This window comes from Gopherus flavomarginatus, chromosome 6 (assembly GCF_025201925.1).
Source record: "Gopherus flavomarginatus isolate rGopFla2 chromosome 6, rGopFla2.mat.asm, whole genome shotgun sequence".
Lineage (NCBI taxonomy): Eukaryota > Metazoa > Chordata > Testudines > Testudinidae > Gopherus > Gopherus flavomarginatus.
The window spans coordinates 131,878,821-131,898,380 of NC_066622.1; the positions used below are offsets into that span (position 1 = coordinate 131,878,821).

The 19,560-nt window shown below is 46.3% G+C and overlaps 2 protein-coding genes across 6 annotated transcripts in view; both read left to right on the forward strand.

Annotated features, from left to right (window-relative positions):
* The window catches only part of LOC127053442 (zinc finger and SCAN domain-containing protein 29-like), an 881,068-nt gene that overhangs the window by 178,618 nt on the left and 682,890 nt on the right, over positions 1-19,560 (forward strand). The window lies entirely within an intron of this gene.
* XPNPEP1 (X-prolyl aminopeptidase 1) overlaps positions 1-19,560 on the forward strand; it is a 46,093-nt gene that overhangs the window by 2,431 nt on the left and 24,102 nt on the right. For 2 of the 4 annotated variants that reach the window (XM_050958069.1, XM_050958071.1), the window contains exons 3-11: positions 917-1,010; positions 5,084-5,208; positions 10,631-10,694; positions 12,411-12,515; positions 13,054-13,146; positions 13,586-13,729; positions 14,207-14,302; positions 16,819-16,900; positions 18,252-18,462. In XM_050958069.1, coding sequence (XP_050814026.1) covers positions 5,092-5,208; positions 10,631-10,694; positions 12,411-12,515; positions 13,054-13,146; positions 13,586-13,729; positions 14,207-14,302; positions 16,819-16,900; positions 18,252-18,462 — 912 coding nt within the window. In that variant the 5' untranslated portion in view covers positions 917-1,010; positions 5,084-5,091. Of the gene's footprint in view, positions 1-910; positions 1,011-5,083; positions 5,209-6,323; positions 6,467-10,630; positions 10,695-12,410; positions 12,516-13,053; positions 13,147-13,585; positions 13,730-14,206; positions 14,303-16,818; positions 16,901-18,251; positions 18,463-19,560 lie in introns of those variants that run through there. The other 2 variants (XM_050958070.1, XM_050958073.1) reach the window with 2 other exon arrangements.

Genomic DNA, 19,560 nt, shown 5'->3' on the forward strand with positions numbered 1-19,560 from the left:
TGGATTAGAGATACAGGCTTAGCATTTTGAGAAAAGAGACGTGAGTCTATTTGATGATTTAAATTAGAAAAATGCACAGTGCATTGGGCACTAGGAAGTCCTGAGAGTAGTCCTGACTGCCACTGACTCGCTGACTGGCCCTACTGATATTACTGCAACTCTGCCTCAGTTTCTCCACTGTAAAATGGGGAAGGGAACACTAATCTACCTCATGGGCTTGCTGTGAAGCTTAATGTCTATGCAATGCTTTGAATGTGTAAAGCTATATATGAATGCCGAGGATTAAATTATTATAGCTTGATGACTGAATACATTATCTATGGGGTCACTGACATTACATGCTGCACCAGCCGTATACAGTATATCCATCAACAGATTAACACAAGAGAAGTATAAGAGAGATAGCTAGCACAGGGTATGTCATACTTTTCATAGGGTCGAGACCATCTTAATAGAGCTTGTGTCTCACGGATGTGAACTTCTTTCCTTCCTCACAATCACATAACATCTAAGTAATAACTGCAGCAGTTACTTACATGGGAAAGGAGTATGAAAAAAGTGTTGAAGCTGAGACTGAAATTCAGTGGGTGTTGGGTGTCTTTGTTTCACTAAACTCCTTTGAAAATCCCAATCTTAATGTATTTTTAGCTGCTTTTCTTGCCGTATAATAGAAGATGGATCTAAAGAGGATGCATCTTCTGAGCTTCCAGCTGTCCATGGACCACCATCAAGTGCTATGCAGACCGCCAGTGTGCATGGACCATAGTCTGCGCATCTCTGGTCTAGAATCTTAGGTGGAAGATTCCTGTACTGTAACATTTGTGCTTTCAAAGCTGTGCATTGTGGGATAAGAAAGTTTATTGTGGCCAAAGTCTGGTAGACCATTAATATTTGCCCTTTGCTTTCTCAGGCACAGCTGAGCTTGTTACGGGAGAGCAAAGGGCCAACTGGTATTTGTTCCATCAAAGGCTAGAGGAATCAGGACTGGAGGGGAAAGCTATAGAGAGCAGGTAATGTGGCTATGGTTATTTGATGGCTTTGAAACATCAAGGAAGAGGATTTGGTTGCATCTTTCACTAGTGGGACAATTACTTTAATTTCAGTGCCTCTTGGTTTTAATCACTGAGTGAGTAAATAATTACAGAGAAGTGATTTTAACTTAACACATGATTATATTTACTGCTGAGGGGAAAGGTCAGCTATGCTCTTAAAAATACAGAGTGACCAGGTTAAATGACCCTCCAAGGAAACAATGAAAAGAATTTTACTGGAAACCTTGGGGATACTTTAAAATGGTTACTTAGAAAGCAGGAGTTACTGATGACATCCTTCATATGGGTTTCACTGCTAATAGATCTGAGTTTCTAATATTACTGCAGACTTTTTATTAGGGTTGTGCTTGGGGACAGTCTTTACTGCCTTCTTCAGAATCTTTCGCTTGTCACTTGCAGGATGCATTAGCAGTTAATCAAACCCTCGTTCTTTGCTTCTGTAATCAGTGTATAACATCAGTTTCTATTTCAGGCTTGTGGGGACAAAGCACATGCCTAGAAAGGGAACTGTGTCCTTAAGAGTTAAGGGAAGGATTTCCTTTCTTTTTCTAACTGACCGTCAAATTGTTTCTGTCTTCTTGTGGGCATCTGTCATCACTGAAGGGAAATGATCAGCTCATTACATGGGACAGAAAAGACTGATCAGAATAAGACACTGTACACCATTGTGTACAAACAGTATATAGCCTTCGAAGATTGTGGAAATAGCTAGAGGGTGAAATCCTGGCCCCATTGAAAGTCAACAGGATTTTTGCCATTGGCTTTGTTGGGGCCAGGTTTTCACCCGGGGTATGTATTAGCATTTGGGGTTTATTTTCTCTTTTTTCCTTCCAAAATATATTTGTAGAATAAAAATACTGTGCCCTACTGCAGACAGGCAGAAGAACGACTCACAAGCACCACATGTGGCTTGTTCCCATTGGATAAGAGAGGAAGGATGATCATGTTATTAAGGTGTTGGAGTGGGTTCAGAAGATCTTGGGTCAAGTCCTGACTCAGCCACAGACTTCCTGTGTGACCTTTGGCAAATCACTTAATCTCAATTCTCTCTGTAAAATGGAGATCCTACTATTTCATTTCTCTCACACTTTTTTTTTCTGTCTTTCTATGTAGCTTATAAGCTCTTTAGGGCAGGGACTGTCCCCTCTTATGTGTTTGTGCAGTGACAAGCATGAGGCCCTGAACTCAGCTGGGGTTTCTAAGTGCTACTAGAGTAGAAATTGTACATTAAAATAATAAGTGTTTGGGGCTTTTAAAAATAGATTGGGTAGACAAAAATATGACTAACTAAGATCCATCTCTCGTGTGCCATTATTTTCAAGCAGGGATTCACTGCATGACACTATCTGCACTGGCCCTAGGGAGATGCAATGTATGAACTAACTGAAGTTAGAGACAGAAATGACCTATGCAGAATTCTATGTCTGTGTCCGTTTCATAGCTCAGATCTACACTACCCACTTACTTCGGTATAACTGCGTTGCTCAGTGAAAAATCCACATCCCGAAGCCGTGTAGTTATACCAAGCTTAACCCCCCTGCCCCGTATAGACAGAGTTATGTCAGTGGGAGAGATTCCTCCGCTACGGTTGCCATTGTCTGGTTTTCGACTGGAACGCTCAGTTGAAAAGGTACCCTAGCGGCTTTGGTCAGCACTGCTGATTGACCTGTTAAAATTCTGGTTGGCAGTACAGCTGGGCTGGTAGGGGAGTCCTTACCAGGCTCTGTGCAGCTCCTGGGAAGCAGCAACATAACCCTTTGGTTCGGGGATGGTCAAGGGGGTTCAGCGCGCTGCCCCTGCCCGAGTGCTGGCTCTGCAGCTCCCATTGGTTGGGAACCATGGCCAATGGGAATTGAGGGGGTGGTGCTTGTAGGCAGGGCAGCATGCAGAGCCACCTGGCTGCCCCTGAGCCAGAGGGACATGTCACTGCATCCCAGGAGCCACCTAAGGTAAATGCTGGGCTCACCCCCTCTGAACCCCCTGCCCCAGCCCTGAGGCTCCTCCTGTACTCAAACTCCCTCCTGGAGCCCACACCCCTCTTGCCACTGTGCCCCAACCTCCTACTCCAGCCCTGAGTCCCCTCCCACACTCTGAACCCCTCAGCCTCAGCCCAGCACCCCCTCGTGCATCCCAAACCCCGCATCCCTGGCCCCACCCCAGAGCCTGCACTCCCAGCCGGAGCCCTCACCCTCTCCCAAACCCCTGCCCCACCCCGGAGCCCCTCCCACACCCCAAACTCCTCATCCTTGGCTCCACCCCAGAGCCCGCACCCCCGACTATACCCAAACCCCCTGCCCCAGCCTGGTGAAAATGAGCGAGTGAGTGAGGGTGTAGGAGAGCAAGCAACAGAGGGAGGGAGGATGGAGTGAGCAGGGAGCGAGGCCTTGAGGCAGAGGTGGACAGGGAGCAGAACAAGGGTGTTTAGTTTTCTGTGATTAAAAAGTTGGCAACCCTACCTCCTGCCCACATAACTACCGCCTCTCACGGAGGTAGACTTATTAAGCTGATGGGAGAGCTCTTCACCAGAAGCGCTACAGTGGCACCGATGCAAGTCTGTAGTGTAGACCTGCCCACAGATTTCAACGACAGAAAGGACCCTTATGATCACCTGGTCTCACCTTTTGCCTAACACAAGCCAGAGAACCTCACCCCCTAATTTCTGCCTCAAGCCCGTAACTTCTGCCTGAGCTGTGTTTATTTTTGCTAACACAATAAAACAGGTGGGGATTCACTGCATGACAAACGCTCATGACGAGTTGGCAATGGGGTCATCTGTGCCAGAAAGGATGGGTGCCCATAGTGTAAAAAATCCTGAGCTATTAGTTTTTTGGATGATAAATCTTTTTAATATGTCCTTTAATAGGGCTGCACGAACTAGAATGTGAGGGTAAATAATGCACCAACGTGAGTGCCTTGGTGGATAACCTTTTTATATTTAATGGTCTGTACCCTCATCTACTTCTTGACTGGGACCGTCAAGGTATCGTCTCCGTCCCATCTCCCCCTTTGCCCCTCTCTTGTCCTGCTATCCCCATTTAAGACCCTGTATAGCAGCCACTATGCTCTGGTTAAGGAAAGACTAGACAGGATTTTCTTCCCGGTCCAGTGCCATACAAGCTGTGACTATCACCACTGCGCTGCAGCTCAAGCCAGAAAACTGCACCTTTAAGTGATTTATATGGGTGCAGCAAGTGGAGAGAGCAACTCAGGGCAGTCAGTGCTTCTGTAGAATATAAACTACAATGTCTGTGCACAGCAGGGTGAGGTAAGAACTAAGGGCTCATTCCTGCATATGGAACAAGCCATGGCTGCGTGCAGACACCACAACCCACAATGGGAATTGAACCTAGAAACTTTGACATCAGAACTGCCAAACTCTACCACCAGAGCTAAAGGCGAAGGTATATAGGGGCTGGTGCCAGCGCCTAGAGGGAGTGCAGCTCATACATGCTAGGCCAGTGTATCGCACAATTGCCAACTACAAAACCAGTTTCTCCTCCCTTGGTTTTCACACCTCAACTGCTAGAACAGGGCCTCATCCTCCCTGATTGAACTAACCTTGTTATCTCTAGCCTGCTTCTTGCTTGCATATATATACACCTGCCCCTGGAAATTTCCACTACATGCATCTGATGAAGTGGGTATTCAGACATGAAAGCTCATGCTCCAAAACGTCTGTTAGTCTATAAGGTGCCACAGGATTCTTTGCTGCTTTTACAGATCCAGACTAACATGGCTACCCCTCTGATACTTTACTGATGTGAGAAAACATTTGCACAAGTGTTTACAAGATCTGACCCTAAAGGATTAAGCCTCCTCTCTCAGCCTTAACATTGGCCAAAGAACCAAAATGGGAGACAACAAGGAAAACAAGAGGGCAAGAAGCTGGAAACCGGAATTATGGGGCCTGATCCTTGCCCTGTTGACACCAAAGTTTTGCCACTGAGTTCAATGGGAAATGGATCCGGCCCTTACAATCCACAGGGGCTGGTGCAGAAGTACTAAGACAGTGTGCTTAATTTGTATTGCAGGTAGGAATATGAGTCCCAAGATTACTACAGAGCTGCTCAGGCAGCTGCGACAGGTGATGAAGAGCTCCAGGTACCTCACAGAGCCCATCCAAGCCTATATCGTGCCGTCTGGAGATGCACACCAGGTAGAGATTTCAGTATTAAGGATGTTTCCTTCTAGAGGAAAACTAGAAGTCCATAGATGGCCACGGTTACTTTTTGGTTTGCTTGTTTCAATAATTCCAATATAAAAGCTTTGGTGAGCCGGGGAATGATGCAAAGAGGAGCTGTAGATGGAGTTTCTAGAGTCTTTTTTCTGATGGTCAGCGTTTATTTTTCTGTAGGAAGCCAACTTTGCTGGGTCTGCTTTCTCCAGGGAAGCCCATGGCCTACAGAGGGGAGCGTACCAAAGAAGTGGCTGCTCCCATCCTGGCCCTTGTAGTGTATTTTCTAGAGCTAGAGAGCCCTAACCTGCAGCTCTCACATGGAGGGGCTTCTGGGATAGTAGTAGGGAGGGCAGCATGCTGCAGAGGCCCAGGTCCCCTCCCATCTGCAGACCTGGGATCCCTGTGTGCCCAGAGATACTCCTCTCTGCGTCAGCCAGAGATGGTGACCCTGGGGCCTGCTGCTTGGGTGTTTATTTTTGTGGTTGTGGGGATACTTGGCTCTCTCCAGAATATTAAGATTGTCTTGATCTGCTGTAGTTGTTTAGCCCAGGGCAACTTTAAAATGTTGAACCCCTTCTTGCCTGTATAAATGTGTACATGCGGTGTCCTCAGTCTTCATCCGAGCTCTGTTTAGAGAACATCAGAGTTCCTGGGGGGTGGAGGGGATCTTCTTCCCTCAGCCATTTTCAGAGGTAGAGGACCTGACCTCTCTCACCTTCCCACACCTGGGCTTGGAATTTACCCCTGTGCAAAGTGGGTGTGAAATGCTGCCGCAGCAGAGTATTTCACACCCTTTTTGCACAGGTGCACATGATGACACAAAGTGCAAGGCAGTGGTGAATGTGGCTGTGCCCCGGGAACATGTGTGTCATACGTTTCCCTTTAAATAGATCAGCTCCTCAGTTCTGTGTGATGGGTGAGGGCTCCCTTGCAGCTGCTACAGTTCTCGCCTTTTGTGCCTGAAGCTACCTCTGTCTGTATGTAACTCCAGTTACATTTTGCTACCCTGGAACTGTGATCACGTGAGTTAAGGAATGTGACCTGCAGGATTCCTGAATTTTTTTTTTTTCCTTCTCTTTTGGTCTTTGCTACAGTGAATGCAGTAAAGCAAACAACCCTGCATCCCTCCTTGCTGCTGGACAAGTTCATCAGGTTTCTTCACAGAACTAAACAGTCTGAATGGAATTGATTAATGAAAACAGCTAATTATACAGCTTCATGACTCGCATGTGTCATGGTGGGTTGCCTCTGCAAGGTCTTGTCTGCAGTGGGGAATTGCCCCAATTTCAGCCATTGATGAGCTTCACCAGTACAAACCCGCAGTGCAGACTGGGTAAACCACCCTAAGCTGCAGTTTCCAACAGGCTGAGTCAAGCAGGGATTCACAGCATCCATGCAAATACTAGCTTTGCTTTTCTACATTCGGGACTCACACTTGTGCAGCACCACCAGTGACTGAAATAGAAGCAAATCAGTAATGCGGACAAGGCCTGAGAGGGGGGGGATTTTATTCCATTTCTTGATTGCTCAAAGTGCCTGCATTTTGCTGACATTTTAGGACCCTGGTACTGTGACATGCTGAGTGCCCTACCTCTCCTGGGCTTTGGCGTGAATTGAGGTCTCTCAGTAGGTTGCAGCAACTTGTCTATGTAAGCTCCAAGATCCCTGCAGTGCTTTTAATGTCAGGTTCTGTACTAAGGCTAAAATAATTTTTTTCCCCATTGTGTTATAAACCTAATCAGATCCCCTAGCTCTCCAGGTTTACTTGTCCTTTCAGTTCCATAGACATAAAAGCACTGAAGCGTATAAACAGAGGGTTGGAAGAAACCTCAAGAGGTCATCTAGTCCATCCACCTGCCCTGATCCCCCTAGACCACCTCTGACATGTGTTTGTCTAACCTGTTCTTAAAATCTTCCAACTCCAGGGATTCCACAACCACCCTACGTACCTGTTCCAGCGCTTGACTATTCTTACAGTTAGGAAGGATTTTTCTAATATTGAACCTAAATCTCCTTTGCAGCAAACTAAACTGATTGTTTCTTGTCCTGCCTGCCGTGGACTTGGTGAACAATTGATCACCATCCTCTTTATAAGAATCTTTTACATATTTGAAGACTGTTATCCAATCTCCCCTCAGCTTTCTCTTCTCTAGACTAAACTTGCCCAGTTCTTTCAGTTCTTTCCTTTTAAGTCATATTTTTCAAACCTGTTTTAACATTTATTGTTCTTTTGGACTGTCTCCAGTTTGTTCACCTCTTTCTTAAAATGTGGTTTCCCAACCTGGACACAGTACTCCAGCCAAGGCCTCACCAGAGCCGAATAGAGCATAGTTATCTCCTGTGTTTTACATACGATACTCCTGTTAATACATCCCAGAATGATATTTGCCTTTTGCACAAAAGCATCACATTGCAGAGCTCTTAAACAGAACCATCTTTTCCTAGAATCTCGGAATCCAATTTATATCCTTTCCAGAGACTGCCAATACCCTGGATTGGTGTCTGCTTTAGCCGATGCTGAATAGTGGCTGCACTACTTACATTGATTTCCTACAGTGTATTATATACACTGAGCCTGACTTGTATCTCTAAACCAGTGGTAGGAAGTCAGAGGGAATGGAAGGGCCTCTTGTGAACAAGGTAGTGCAGTGAAGTGTGATCACTTCAGACGGGTCTCTCACAGCTAGTAAATGTCTGCCCAGCTCATATCCCCACATTTGGATTGGCTGGATCGCCACTCTCTGCTCCAGACTGGAACAGCATGAGGTGTGGTTGTTTAGGACTGATGAATGGGCAGAATTGTGGAGCAAAGGAGGAGAGGAATTTTACACAGCATCCACCTGACCTTTTCCAGCTCTGACCAGTGCAGGTATTATTACTGCTGGGGCTCGTGATGCACCTGCCAAATAAGTGGCCGGGTTTGTTTGAAATGCTCAGAGGATCAAGGTCACCCCTGTAAAACCAATGAGCTACCTACCTAATTGCTGCTGTATGTTGCAGCTGGGATGCACCTGCAGTGCTGCTGAATGCACTCAACACAATAGATTTGAGTGCTAATGGGCCCGACCTTGCAAACACTAACGGTGTTACTCATCTGCATAAACTTGAAAGAAGTTAAACAAAGAAGGCTCACTTGACAGAGGGCTTGCAGGATGGGGCCCTAAAATTCCACAGGTTTGGACAGCAGCCCAGCGAGCGTGATGGGGAGCCGCTTTAGGGTCTGAGCTGGGATGAAATCCAGTCCAGTTGCAAGAGAAGCTCCAATTAGATGGGTTGTTGTGACCGTGCAGTGGCTCACGCTCTGTGCAGCATTCACAGGTGCACAGTGCTAATTTTAGCACAGATGTGATTATCACAAAACACTGGGTAATCTCAGCGCAGTAGGGATTGCCGTATGGAACAGGAGATGAACTGCTGCTCAGATACGGTGATGATGAGGCTCTGTAAGAAGCTAAATAGATAGATAGCTACAGAGGGCTTTTGCTTAAGTCATCTTCCTTCCCATGCAGCTCCAAGCCACTAATTGTACTTTAAAGCCCATCTATCCCTTTGCTTAGTTTCAACCCTCCCCTGTCTCCCCCTTTAAATGTTTCCTGCATGTTTCCCTGTATGGGACACTGTCAGGGAAAATTTTTTCCTCAAATTAAGGTTCTTATTTTTTTTTTAAAATATGGTTTTACCAAAGCTAAGACCAATAGAAATATTCCCATGAGGGAGGAGTGTTAGAAAAATCACTGTTATTTTTTATAAAGCCATTAAATCTCCCCCTGTTAAAAAAATAAAATAAAATAAATTTTTTTTCTGTGTTTGTCACCCAGACATTTCAGCATTATGTTAGTGCGTAAGACCCGGAAAGTGAAATTAATGAGATAATACCTGCCCATGTAAGTGAAACAGACTGACCTCTTTCCTCAGCTGAGACAGAGGGAAGAGAAAATAAATAAAGTATGGATGGGATTTTCAGAAGTGTCTGTGACTTAAGAGCACTGCAGGTCAGTGGGACTTATGCTCCCAAATCACGTAGGTGGTTTTGGAGCTGCCTCATATGAATAGATCCAGATTTAAAAAAAATCTCTTATATTTAATAACTAATGTTTGAAACATAGTACGGGGTTTTAAAAAATAAACACATGGGCAGATTCCAAGCAGAGATTAAAGGAGCCCCAAGCAGCTCAGTGATCGCCGTCCATTCTGCTGCACGCTCTGGAAGCTAGACACAATAGAGGATCGGACCCATGAGATTTAACTTGACTGTAACTCTTCAGTGTTTCTGATTTGTTCATGACTATTCAGTGCTGCAGCAGCATCAAGGAGGCAGGGAATAATCCCATGCAGATTTGCAGAGACTTTTGTCTTGGATCATTTGCCTGGTACTCTGTTGAGCCAAGGCTTTTAAGGCTGGCCAGGATTCAGTTGATTTGCTGAATTGTGCTGATAATTAGAGGCAAGTTTATCAATCCTGACCTCCGATCGTGGTTGAACAAGATCCCAGAACAGGGTGTGTTGGCCATTTCAAAACGCAGGAACACCTTGGCTAACAATTTTTCTTCTTCCATTTTGGCAACAGATTGTGGACGTTAGGAGTTTGTGTCCCCAGTCTATTCAGTTATTTAGAGTTTTTGCTGAGACTGACAACAAAGGTGCCAATTAAGATGGTTTTTGTGATGTGGACACTTTGATCTTGACAGAAGTTACCCATCTCTTTTCCTTCCCCCTCCCACTTGCTTCACATAGGGCAGTAAGCACTCATCCAATGGTAACCAATAACTTCTGGTTACTTCTGACCTGGGCTGGATTTGAACAGGTAAAGTAAAAGTAAAAGATTTAGTATCTAATTACAAATCTCCTAAAGGCTTAAAAGTTTTATGGCCTAACAACCTTGACTTTCTCCTTTTTAATGGCATTGTTATAGAGGAAAAATACTAAAAGGGCCTCTTGTAAACGCCAGTTGGAGGACATAAATATATATAGTGGCATTTAAAGATTTAATGGACTGTATACTTTAGTTTCCAAGATCAAGGAATGCTTGTGTGTTCTCTTCTTCTCACTTTGCAGCTTCAAAGGCAGGATCTGTTTGTTGCCAAGTGGGAGGTTGAGTGTGAAATAAATATCAGCAAACTGCAGCATTTCACTGTTTACAGAAGTTGGTGGGAGAAAAGTGCTGGAGGTTTAAAAAAACAGGCAGATATAACTACAACGTAATCACAGATACTTAAGTGTCCCAAAGGAACAATTTTTAAACACTTGTTAGGACTTCCAGAGGAGCAGAGCCCAATCTTGTCACTTGTTTGTTTCTCTTGACAGTGTCCTTCAAGAGAACTGGAGCTTTTCAATGTACTTGTCATCAGCTGCTGTTTGTTGTTGCTGATGTAAATAATTAGCTGCGTCTTCTGTATTCCAGAGTGAGTACATCGCGCCCTGTGATTGCAGACGGGCATTCATCTCCGGATTTGATGGCTCTGCAGGTACATTACCAGAACCTCTTTTGTTGTCTGAACCCATATTTCCCCTGAAAAGGAGTGATCTGATTCACAACATGTATGCTGGATGACGAAAACCTAACCAAAATGTTTGGACTGTTCCCTTCCCACATCAGCATCTGCAAAATTACGTGTTGGCTGCCAGCTGAAAATTATGTCAGATCGATGCAGTAATGGGCTTTCACAAAAGATTGACCCCTGAACAAACCTCCCATAAAGCAAAATCCTGTTAACTGTTCAGTGCAGTGCTCGCAGCCTGCTTTTATGTTGTCTAACGTGAGGCCACTATGAACAGATTGTACGTTGCCCAACAGAGCTGGGATTAATGGTAAACAATGTTTGTCAGCCACTTTCAATCATTTTAGAATGAAGCTAGTGCCAGAAATACTGAACTGTGAAGCTGAGTTTATGGAAAAGTTTGCTTATCTCGCAGAGGCACGGGATGTTCTTTTGGCTGAAGCATAGGGCTGGAAGTTGGGAAGGCAGACTTCTATCCCAGGCTCTGCAGTGTACTTGCTGTGAAATTGCGGACGAGTCACTCAACCTTCCCATCTCCCAGCTGGAAATCAGGGTTAATAACAAATACTGACTTCCACACAGGATGCTGTGAGGCTTTGTGGGTCAACTTCTGTAAAGTGCTTTGAGAGCCTCCTGTGGAAAATAGTCTATACAGAAATGCAGAGCAGCGGTGTTCTAGAACATGAGTCCTGCATCCCAGCCTTCCTTTCTTCAGCCTCACCCTGGTGCCTCACCCTGCGGTCAGAAGGGTGGTGGTTCTACCGTCAGACCATGGCAGGATTTGCCCAGGCTTGGGCTCAAGCAGTGTTTGCTGAATGAAAACTCCGTTTTTAAATGGGTTCTGGCTCCAACAGCGTCAGCGTGTGTTTGGCCAGGGGAGATGAGGCTGAACCAGAGTTTGCGAGCTATGCTGCAGTAAGATAGATCTCAGTCATTGTAAGAGAGAAAATAGGTCATGTGGTATGATGCTAGATTGGGACTCAGGAGATCTGGGTTTAATTCTTGGCTCTGCCACAGACACCCTGGGTGGCCTTGAGCAAATCACTAGATCTCTCTAGCCTTGAGTCAGCAAGTTAGGTAAGCACGTGCCTAACTTAACCATTTGAGTAGTCCCATTGATGTGTGTTCCCATTGCTTACGTACCTGGCTGAACCAGGGCCAGTGTGCCTCAGTTTCCCACTGTAAAATGGAGATAATAATGCTTCCCTTCTCTCACTCTCTTTTCTGTTTAGATTGTAAACTCTTTGGGGCAGGGACTGAGTCTCTGTTGTGCAGTTCCTGGTGCAATGGGGCCCTGGTATCAGTCGGGGCTTCTGGCTGTTTCTCTAGTAATGATAATTTGTAAGCCAGGCTTCAGCTTCTGTCTGAGCTGTGTTTAAACTGAATTAGTCTAAGGAGATTTAAAAGCAAGTTCAGCAAACCCGGTTCCTGATGTAGAATGGCCTGGCCAGAATTGCAAAGGAATTTGACTCTTAGTTGTGGGGAACAATTAGCATCTCCATTAATACCCAAGTGACGTTAGAACTGTGACCTGAGCTTTCATACGGACTGTCCGGCATCTGTGTACATGTCAACCAAACCTTGTGCAGTCCATGTAACTGTGATGCATCCAGTACCTCTGTATCTGCCCCTCTGTGTTCCGATGAACCACAAACTGACTTCTCCCTTTTGCTTCCTGGCCAGGTACTGCCATTATAACCGAGCAAAAAGCAGCCATGTGGACGGATGGACGCTACTTCCTGCAGGCAGCACAGCAAATTGATAGCAACTGGACGCTCATGAAGATGGGTGGGTGGCCGTCCAAAATATTGCTCCACTAATATACAGAGAACTAAATAACAGGGTATGGGGATGCTCTAGGCACTCAGGTTAGTTGATTGCCAGGGCATTTGAATGAACTAAGATCAGGATGGGGCAAAGAGTTCTGTGGAACCTTATAGACTAACAGACGTTTTGGAGCATGAGCTTTCGTGGGTGAATACCCACTTCGTCGGATGCATGTATTCAACACGAAAGTTCATGCTTCAATACCGTTAGTCTATAAGGTGCCACAGAACTCTTTGCTGCTTTTTCAGATCCAGACTAACATGGCTACACCTCTGATATTTAAGATCAGGATAGTGCCTTTCAAAAGGAAAATCAAAAAGGAATAGGAGGATCGGCATCTGCACAAGATGCTGCTGCTTTAAGATATGTCAGGGCACTTGCATTTGAGTGTGACTTGTATGTTAGCTTGTGCTGTAATTTAAGGGTCTGTGTGAAACCTCTTCTGCATGGTTTTTTCTTTGCTCTTGGAACTACATTTTTTCCCCTTTTCCACATCCAGGTCTGAAGGATACGCCGACTCAGGAGGACTGGCTAGTGAGTGTGCTCCCAGAGGGCTCGAAAGTTGGAGTGGACCCTTTCATTATTCCAGCTGGTTAGTTTATTTTATGCTTTCCAGGTTGGGCGATGAGATTCTGCCTACCCAAATTCACCGCACTGTTTCAAATGGGCAGAGGAGCCGCTTTCGCTTTCCATGTTACAGCCTATTACTGCTGCACAGCTAAGAGAGTTCTTCTTTAGCTCAAGCTCAAGCACAGAGGCCTGTGCTTTTGGTGCTGTAGATCTCTGGTTCATTTCCCACTGGTGACTGTGATACCTCTGTCAGTATGTCACTATGGCTTGTTACATCTGGATGTTGCTGCTGCTTCTTCTCCTTCTCCTCCTCCTCCTCCTCCTTCTCATCTTTGAGATCAAGTGGAAGGGGCAGGGGTGGAGAAGAAAGCTTAGACTTTTCCAGCCTCCCCTAGCACAGAGGGAATTCCTGTGTTTCTGACATTTGTGGCCAGTGCTCTTAGCTCTCTCCTCTTTGGCAGATCAGTGGAAGAGGATATCTAAAGCACTGAAGAGTGCCGGCCATGTTCTCGTGCCGGTCAAAGAGAACCTGATCGATGCAATCTGGATGGATCGCCCCCAGCGACCCTGCAAACCTCTGATGACCCTGGACCTGAGTTACACAGGTTAGTGGGATCCGGTCCTGAACTGCGTGGATTCATTTTCACTCCTCTTTTCTCTCTTCCTTTCCCTTTATAAAGTGGCAGGAGAAATATAACTGCAGCCCAGCATGATGTGCTGTTTGATTAAATTAAGGATCTAATTAGACTCTGTTTATTCTCTTCAATGATCTTTTTGTTTTGGAAACCAGACATAAGCATTGATTGTGCCTAGATACTGCAGCGATGGGTTTATAATAAATACACAGATGTATGTTTCTGGAAAAAGGGAAAAAGCTTAAAGCTGGTGGTGTATGTCATAAAGGAGCAGTAAGGAAGACAAGCCAGAAATTGCGTGTTTGGCTTCTAGGAAATTCTAGTCTCATCACATTAGGGCTTCGTGGCTGTACGTCTCTGCTGTTAGTCAGTAAATTAGGTGGTGATAACATTTGCAACTAAAGAACCAAAACCATCGATAGTCAGCAAATGTATTGTATTTCACAGGGATAGGCTGGAAAGAGAAGATTGCAGCTATGCGTGCGAAAATGGTTGAGAGAAAAGTCCTTTGGCTTGTGGTTACAGCCCTGGATGAAGTATCTTGTAAGTATCCTGGCTGGGTGGGTTATTGGATCTGTCTGTCAGTACTACAGAATGTTCTCTCATGGCTGGGAAATGAGAAATCTACCCAGTGCCAAGAGGCACGTGGTATACCAGAGGGGTTGTTATAAGTCGATTAACCTGGGACAGGTCAGGAGCAGTCTCCATTCTTTGCTATGAGCCAGATTTTGCTCTCATTTACACCTGTGTAAATCCAGAGCACTAGAGCAGATTTAGGCCCAGTGTACACAACAAATCACCACACCTGAAAAACAGGCAAAGAGAAGGAAAAGGAAGGGGATATATAAAACCGAGGCAGCTTGAGGAAAGAACTGACAGACAAAATGTTCTAGCATAAAATATCCTTACACCCTCCCACTCCCCACCGGGAAGCTGGAGGCTGTTTTAAGCTGTGAAGCCTTCCCATCCGTGAAGCAGTACTGTGTGTGGCTCTAGGTACACAAATAGGCATACCACCATTTCATAGGCAACATTTGTGATTTCTAAGCATGTGCGTGTATGTTCAGGTGACCAGATGTCCTGATTTTATAGGGACAGTCCCAATTTTTGGGTCTTTTTCTTATATAGGCTCCTATTACCCCCTACCCCCGTCCTGATTTTTCACATTTTCTGTCTGGTCACCCTAGTGTATGTGCTTGTGGTTTCCGCAAGCCTAGTTCTAGTTTTCATACTTGTTAAAAGGAGTCCCCCAATCTCCTTGCCCCTACAGTCACGAGACTGCAATGGACTTCATCCTGGTCCCCACTCGTTCCCTTTTGCACTGGACTGGCAGCCAAGAGAGCTTAAACAACCCGTAGGAGAGTCTCCATGTAGCAAAACCAATGTAGCCAGCTCTGAGCCCTGTGATTCTGGCCTCCCGCCCCAGCATAGTGGGCATTCCCAAGGTGGGTGGAGGTCAGGCCGGAGCTCATGGAATGGCCCTGTTGCTCTGTCTCAAGATAGATATGATCTGGGTTGCTCTAAACCTCCGAGTAGGTCCAGATGACCCATTGTTGATCACACCAGAGGCCTGTGTGCACTAGCACTCCTGCTGCTGCACCAGTGGGGCTGCGCCTGTGTAGGAGATGTCCCAGGAAATCTGAGTGCAGGCCGGGCTTTGGGTGTATGATTAGCATATACTGTAGAATCTGCATCACCTGCTCCAGAGTGTAAATGATCTTGACAAATTCCCAGCTTCAGTTTGGAAATCAGTAACTTGGCACCAGCAATGTGGCATAGTCAGGGTCTTCGGTATTCGCTCCTACAGTCGTGAAACGAAGCACAGAGCTTCCTGTTTCAGGAAATAAATACATCCAATAGCAGCAAAGGGGACTCTTCTCTGGCGAGACCTGCATTAGCAGAGATGGCTGCCCTCTACCCTTATCTGTACAGACCTCCACGGCGTGCGGGCCACTTTACAGACAAGTTAAACAATGCTTGATTCCTGCTCCCAGGTGGTTACAGTCTAAGTACACCTACCAGTGCAAGGAGTGATCCATGAACAAAGGGGTGAGGACAGTGAGAGATGTTTATTGCTAGGTGTACATCTGGTGCTCCTTTCCTCTACTATAGATGGAAAAACCCATTCATCTTATGTTTGGTCACTAGATGTTGCTCTATTAAAATCTGAAAGGGCATCTGGGGGGGAGGGTTGAAGAGGAGGCCAGCACCATTCCACAGCATGGAGACCCTAATTTTGCTCAGCTGGCAGATTTCTACAGCCCCTTCCTGGAAGCCCCCTATGGTTCTTTGTGACTTGGGAGAAGCAGGGTCTTTCCCAGGAAGCATGCACATACCCATGAGTGTCCTACCTGATGTTGCATGGCCCAGTGGACCCAGCCCCAGACACTTCCACCTCCGCCGGCTGGCTCGCCGCGTCACCGGGAGCCGCTCTTTCACGCAAACGTTTCCAGGAGCGAGTGCCTGGGTTTCGGAGGGCTCAGCTTGACTCCTGAAACCCGGCGCTCAGAGAGGCCGAGCACCCGCCGCGCTGCTTGGCATCTCCCTGAGTTGTGAGCGACCTGCGCGTTTGACGAGCAAGGCTGAGCCGTCCGAAGCCGAGCAGCCACAATCAAAGGCCGTTTTGTAATGTTTTGGCCTTAACTTCTCTGTGCCTCCCTTCCCCTGTGGGTCCCATGGCTGACAGGGCTCTGTGAGGGCAAAGTACTGAAACTTGAGCACTCTCTGGAGAGCGAGGGGTGGTCTGCTGTCCCGGCAGAGACGGGGAAAGTCACTTCCTTGCCATTCTGGTATCTCCACTGTGGTCTAGCTCCTGAGCCAGAGCCTGAAGAGATTTGTCTGGCATCATTTAGTCCTCACAGTTTTGATGCCATCTAGTGGAGAAAGCAAATTACTGCCAGTAAAGCTCTGGGGGATTGCAACAGCTGGACTCTGGCTTAAAGCCCTTGTGCAAACCTGCTTTTGAGCCAGCTGAATTTGGTTTTGTTTTTCTTCTCTAATACTGTTGAATTTAAATGATGAGACAAGACTGTGATTCTGGGCTCTCTTTTCTTTCCTAGGGCTGTTTAACCTCCGAGGCTCAGACGTTGAATACAATCCAGTATTTTTTGCTTATGCTGTCATAGGAACCGATACAATCAGGTCTTTACCTTGTCCCTTCTTTATCGTTACCAAGTGTTGCACTGACGTTCCAGGCGTGTTTCCTCTGAGAGACTGGCTCTTGCGTTGTGTGTATTCTTTTAAACTGCGTGTGCCTCGGCCATATTAATGTCCTTTCCTAGCATTTTTATATTCCATGATAATCTGTTTATCTCCCCCTGCTCCCCTCTCATCTTTGTGATGGTGGAGTCAAGAGCTTTTGCTTCTGTTCCCAGATCTGCTACTGTGTGACAAGTCCTTTCACCTTCTCTGTGCTTCAATTTGCTCCTCTGTAAAATTGGGATCATGTTAAATGCTTTGAGATCTTTGTGCCAAAGGTGCTATAAGGAGCTGCTGATGACTTGGCATCAGCAGTGGGGCAGGTGCGGGAGAATTTTATCCATTGTGGGGTTTTCGAGGGGTTAACTTAGCTGAAGATTACCTTCAAAACCACAGGTAACAGTTGCTGCTGTGCTCTGGGATTTTGGGGCTTTGGGTGCCAAAGATCCTTCTCTTTTTGTTCAGTGCAACAAGCTTCGGTAGGACACAAGAATCGAGGCACATGAAGGTACTAGCCAAACGCGTGTGATCTAGTGGGTAGAACACAGGCCTGGGGGTTCTGTTCTCAGCTGTGTGATGACTAAGGCTAAGATTTTTAGTAAAAGTCATGGACAGGTCACTGGCAATAAAGAAAAATTCATGGAAGCCATGACCTGTCCCTGACTTTTACTAAAAATATCTATGACAGAATGGAGATCTGCGAGTCCCCACCCCACCTGCAGTGGGGCAGCTGCGCCGTAGCTAGGAGTTCTGGAGGCCCCACTGCAGGTAGGATGTTGGAGCTCCAGGGTCCCCCCGCCAACCGCGGCTGGGAGCTGCGGGGCCACCCACTGCCTGCAGCTGCTGGAGGATTGCAGGGTACCCCTGCTGCCTGCAGCTTTGGGGGTCCCCTGCCACCTGTGGGGGATGGAAACTGTGGGGTACCAGAGGTGGCAGGGGACCCCACAGCTCCCAAGAGCCACAGGCTGGAGTCACAGAGGTTACTGGAAGTCACTGATTCCATGACTTCTGCGACCTCCATGACTAAATTGTAGCCTTGGTGATGACTTTCCCCCTCTGTGTAACTGAAGATAACTACCTCCCAGGGTGACTGTGAGACTGAATTTCAATGCATAGTGCAAAGTGCATGAAGATCTTTGGATAAAATGGTCTGGATCAGTGCATAGTATTATTCTTAATAATAGCCCTTCTCTGTTAAATATGATTAGAATAGTGTGATTTTCCCCCTCCCCAACTTCCATCAGGCTGAAGCACAAGTCACACCCATGTGCTCTCTGCTGATACATTTCTGCAGGCTGTTTATCAGTGGCGACCGCATGGCAGACCCATCCACGAGGGAACATCTGCTGCTTGATTCTTCCCTGGAGGCTGAGTTTAAAATCCAGGTGGTGCCGTATGAATCTGTCCTGACGGAGCTGCAGGCCATCTGTGTGGGTCTCTCCCCCAAGGAGAAAGTGTGGCTCAGTGACAAAGCCAGCTATGCCCTGACCGAGGCCATCCCCAAGGTTGGTGTGTCTTGGCAGGGAAAAGGACTCCTCCTTCAAACCCAGTCCTGTGATGAGTGTTTTTAATTAGGGCACCAGCTCTCAGCTTCCTGTCAGTACTGGGTGCTGCAGGTCTCATTCTCTGCTGAAGGGTGGCTTTGAACAGAATGCCAGACTATCAGAGTGTTGTTTAATGTGGAGGTGGCTGTCTCCAGGGCAAGCATTCCAGCTTGTTAAGTCGATGTACCGTAAGAATTCTCAGATTCAGGCTAAGACAAGAACAGTGTAGGCAGAGGGTTGGGGAGATCTGAGTAAACTAGGGTAACTGCGCATGGATCTTGAGAATGTCCCATGCATGGCATAGATTGAATACACCCAATTATTCAGGTGTAGATAGAACCTGTGGGGTGGGGGTGGGGGGCTGTGCTTGGTGGGAGGATCTGAAGATGGCTTCCCTTATTTATTTCAGTGGCTTGTGATAGAGGGGCAAAAAGCAGAATGGCTGCTTGTCCTTGTGATGGATTAGCATGACTGCACAGGGACACTGTTGATATCAGAATTGTTTTGTTTCCTATGTACTTGGTACACCTCAGTTGTATTCTGGGACTCCTGAAGAAGGCCCTATCCCACACTGCTCACTGTCCTGATACAGAATATAACAGTCCTTTCTAAACAGGAGACACTTATTGAAAGGAAACATACCTAAAATATGTTCTGGGAATTATTTTGGGGAAGTTCTATGGCCTGTGTTATACAGGATGTCAGACTAGATGATCACAATGGTTCCTTCTGGCCTTGGAATCTATGAAGAAAAACTATAACTACAGACAAATCAACAGGCTTCCACACATCTTGAGTTCCAGCTGTCTCCCCCTCGTTTACCAGAGACTACACACTCTCTGGATCTCCATACAGCATAGGGAGACATCTACACTCAGCACTGTTGCTGAGAGAAAGGACTTTTGAGCAATTTCCAAATATGAATGTGCCACATGGGATGGTGTTAGGAGGACCAGATGTATTAATGCCGTCACAATGGTTCTGGCTTTTTGTTCACAGAGGAGAAGTGGTTGCACTCTGCTTCAGTTCAGCTGGACCTTAGCTGAAGATATTGTCACA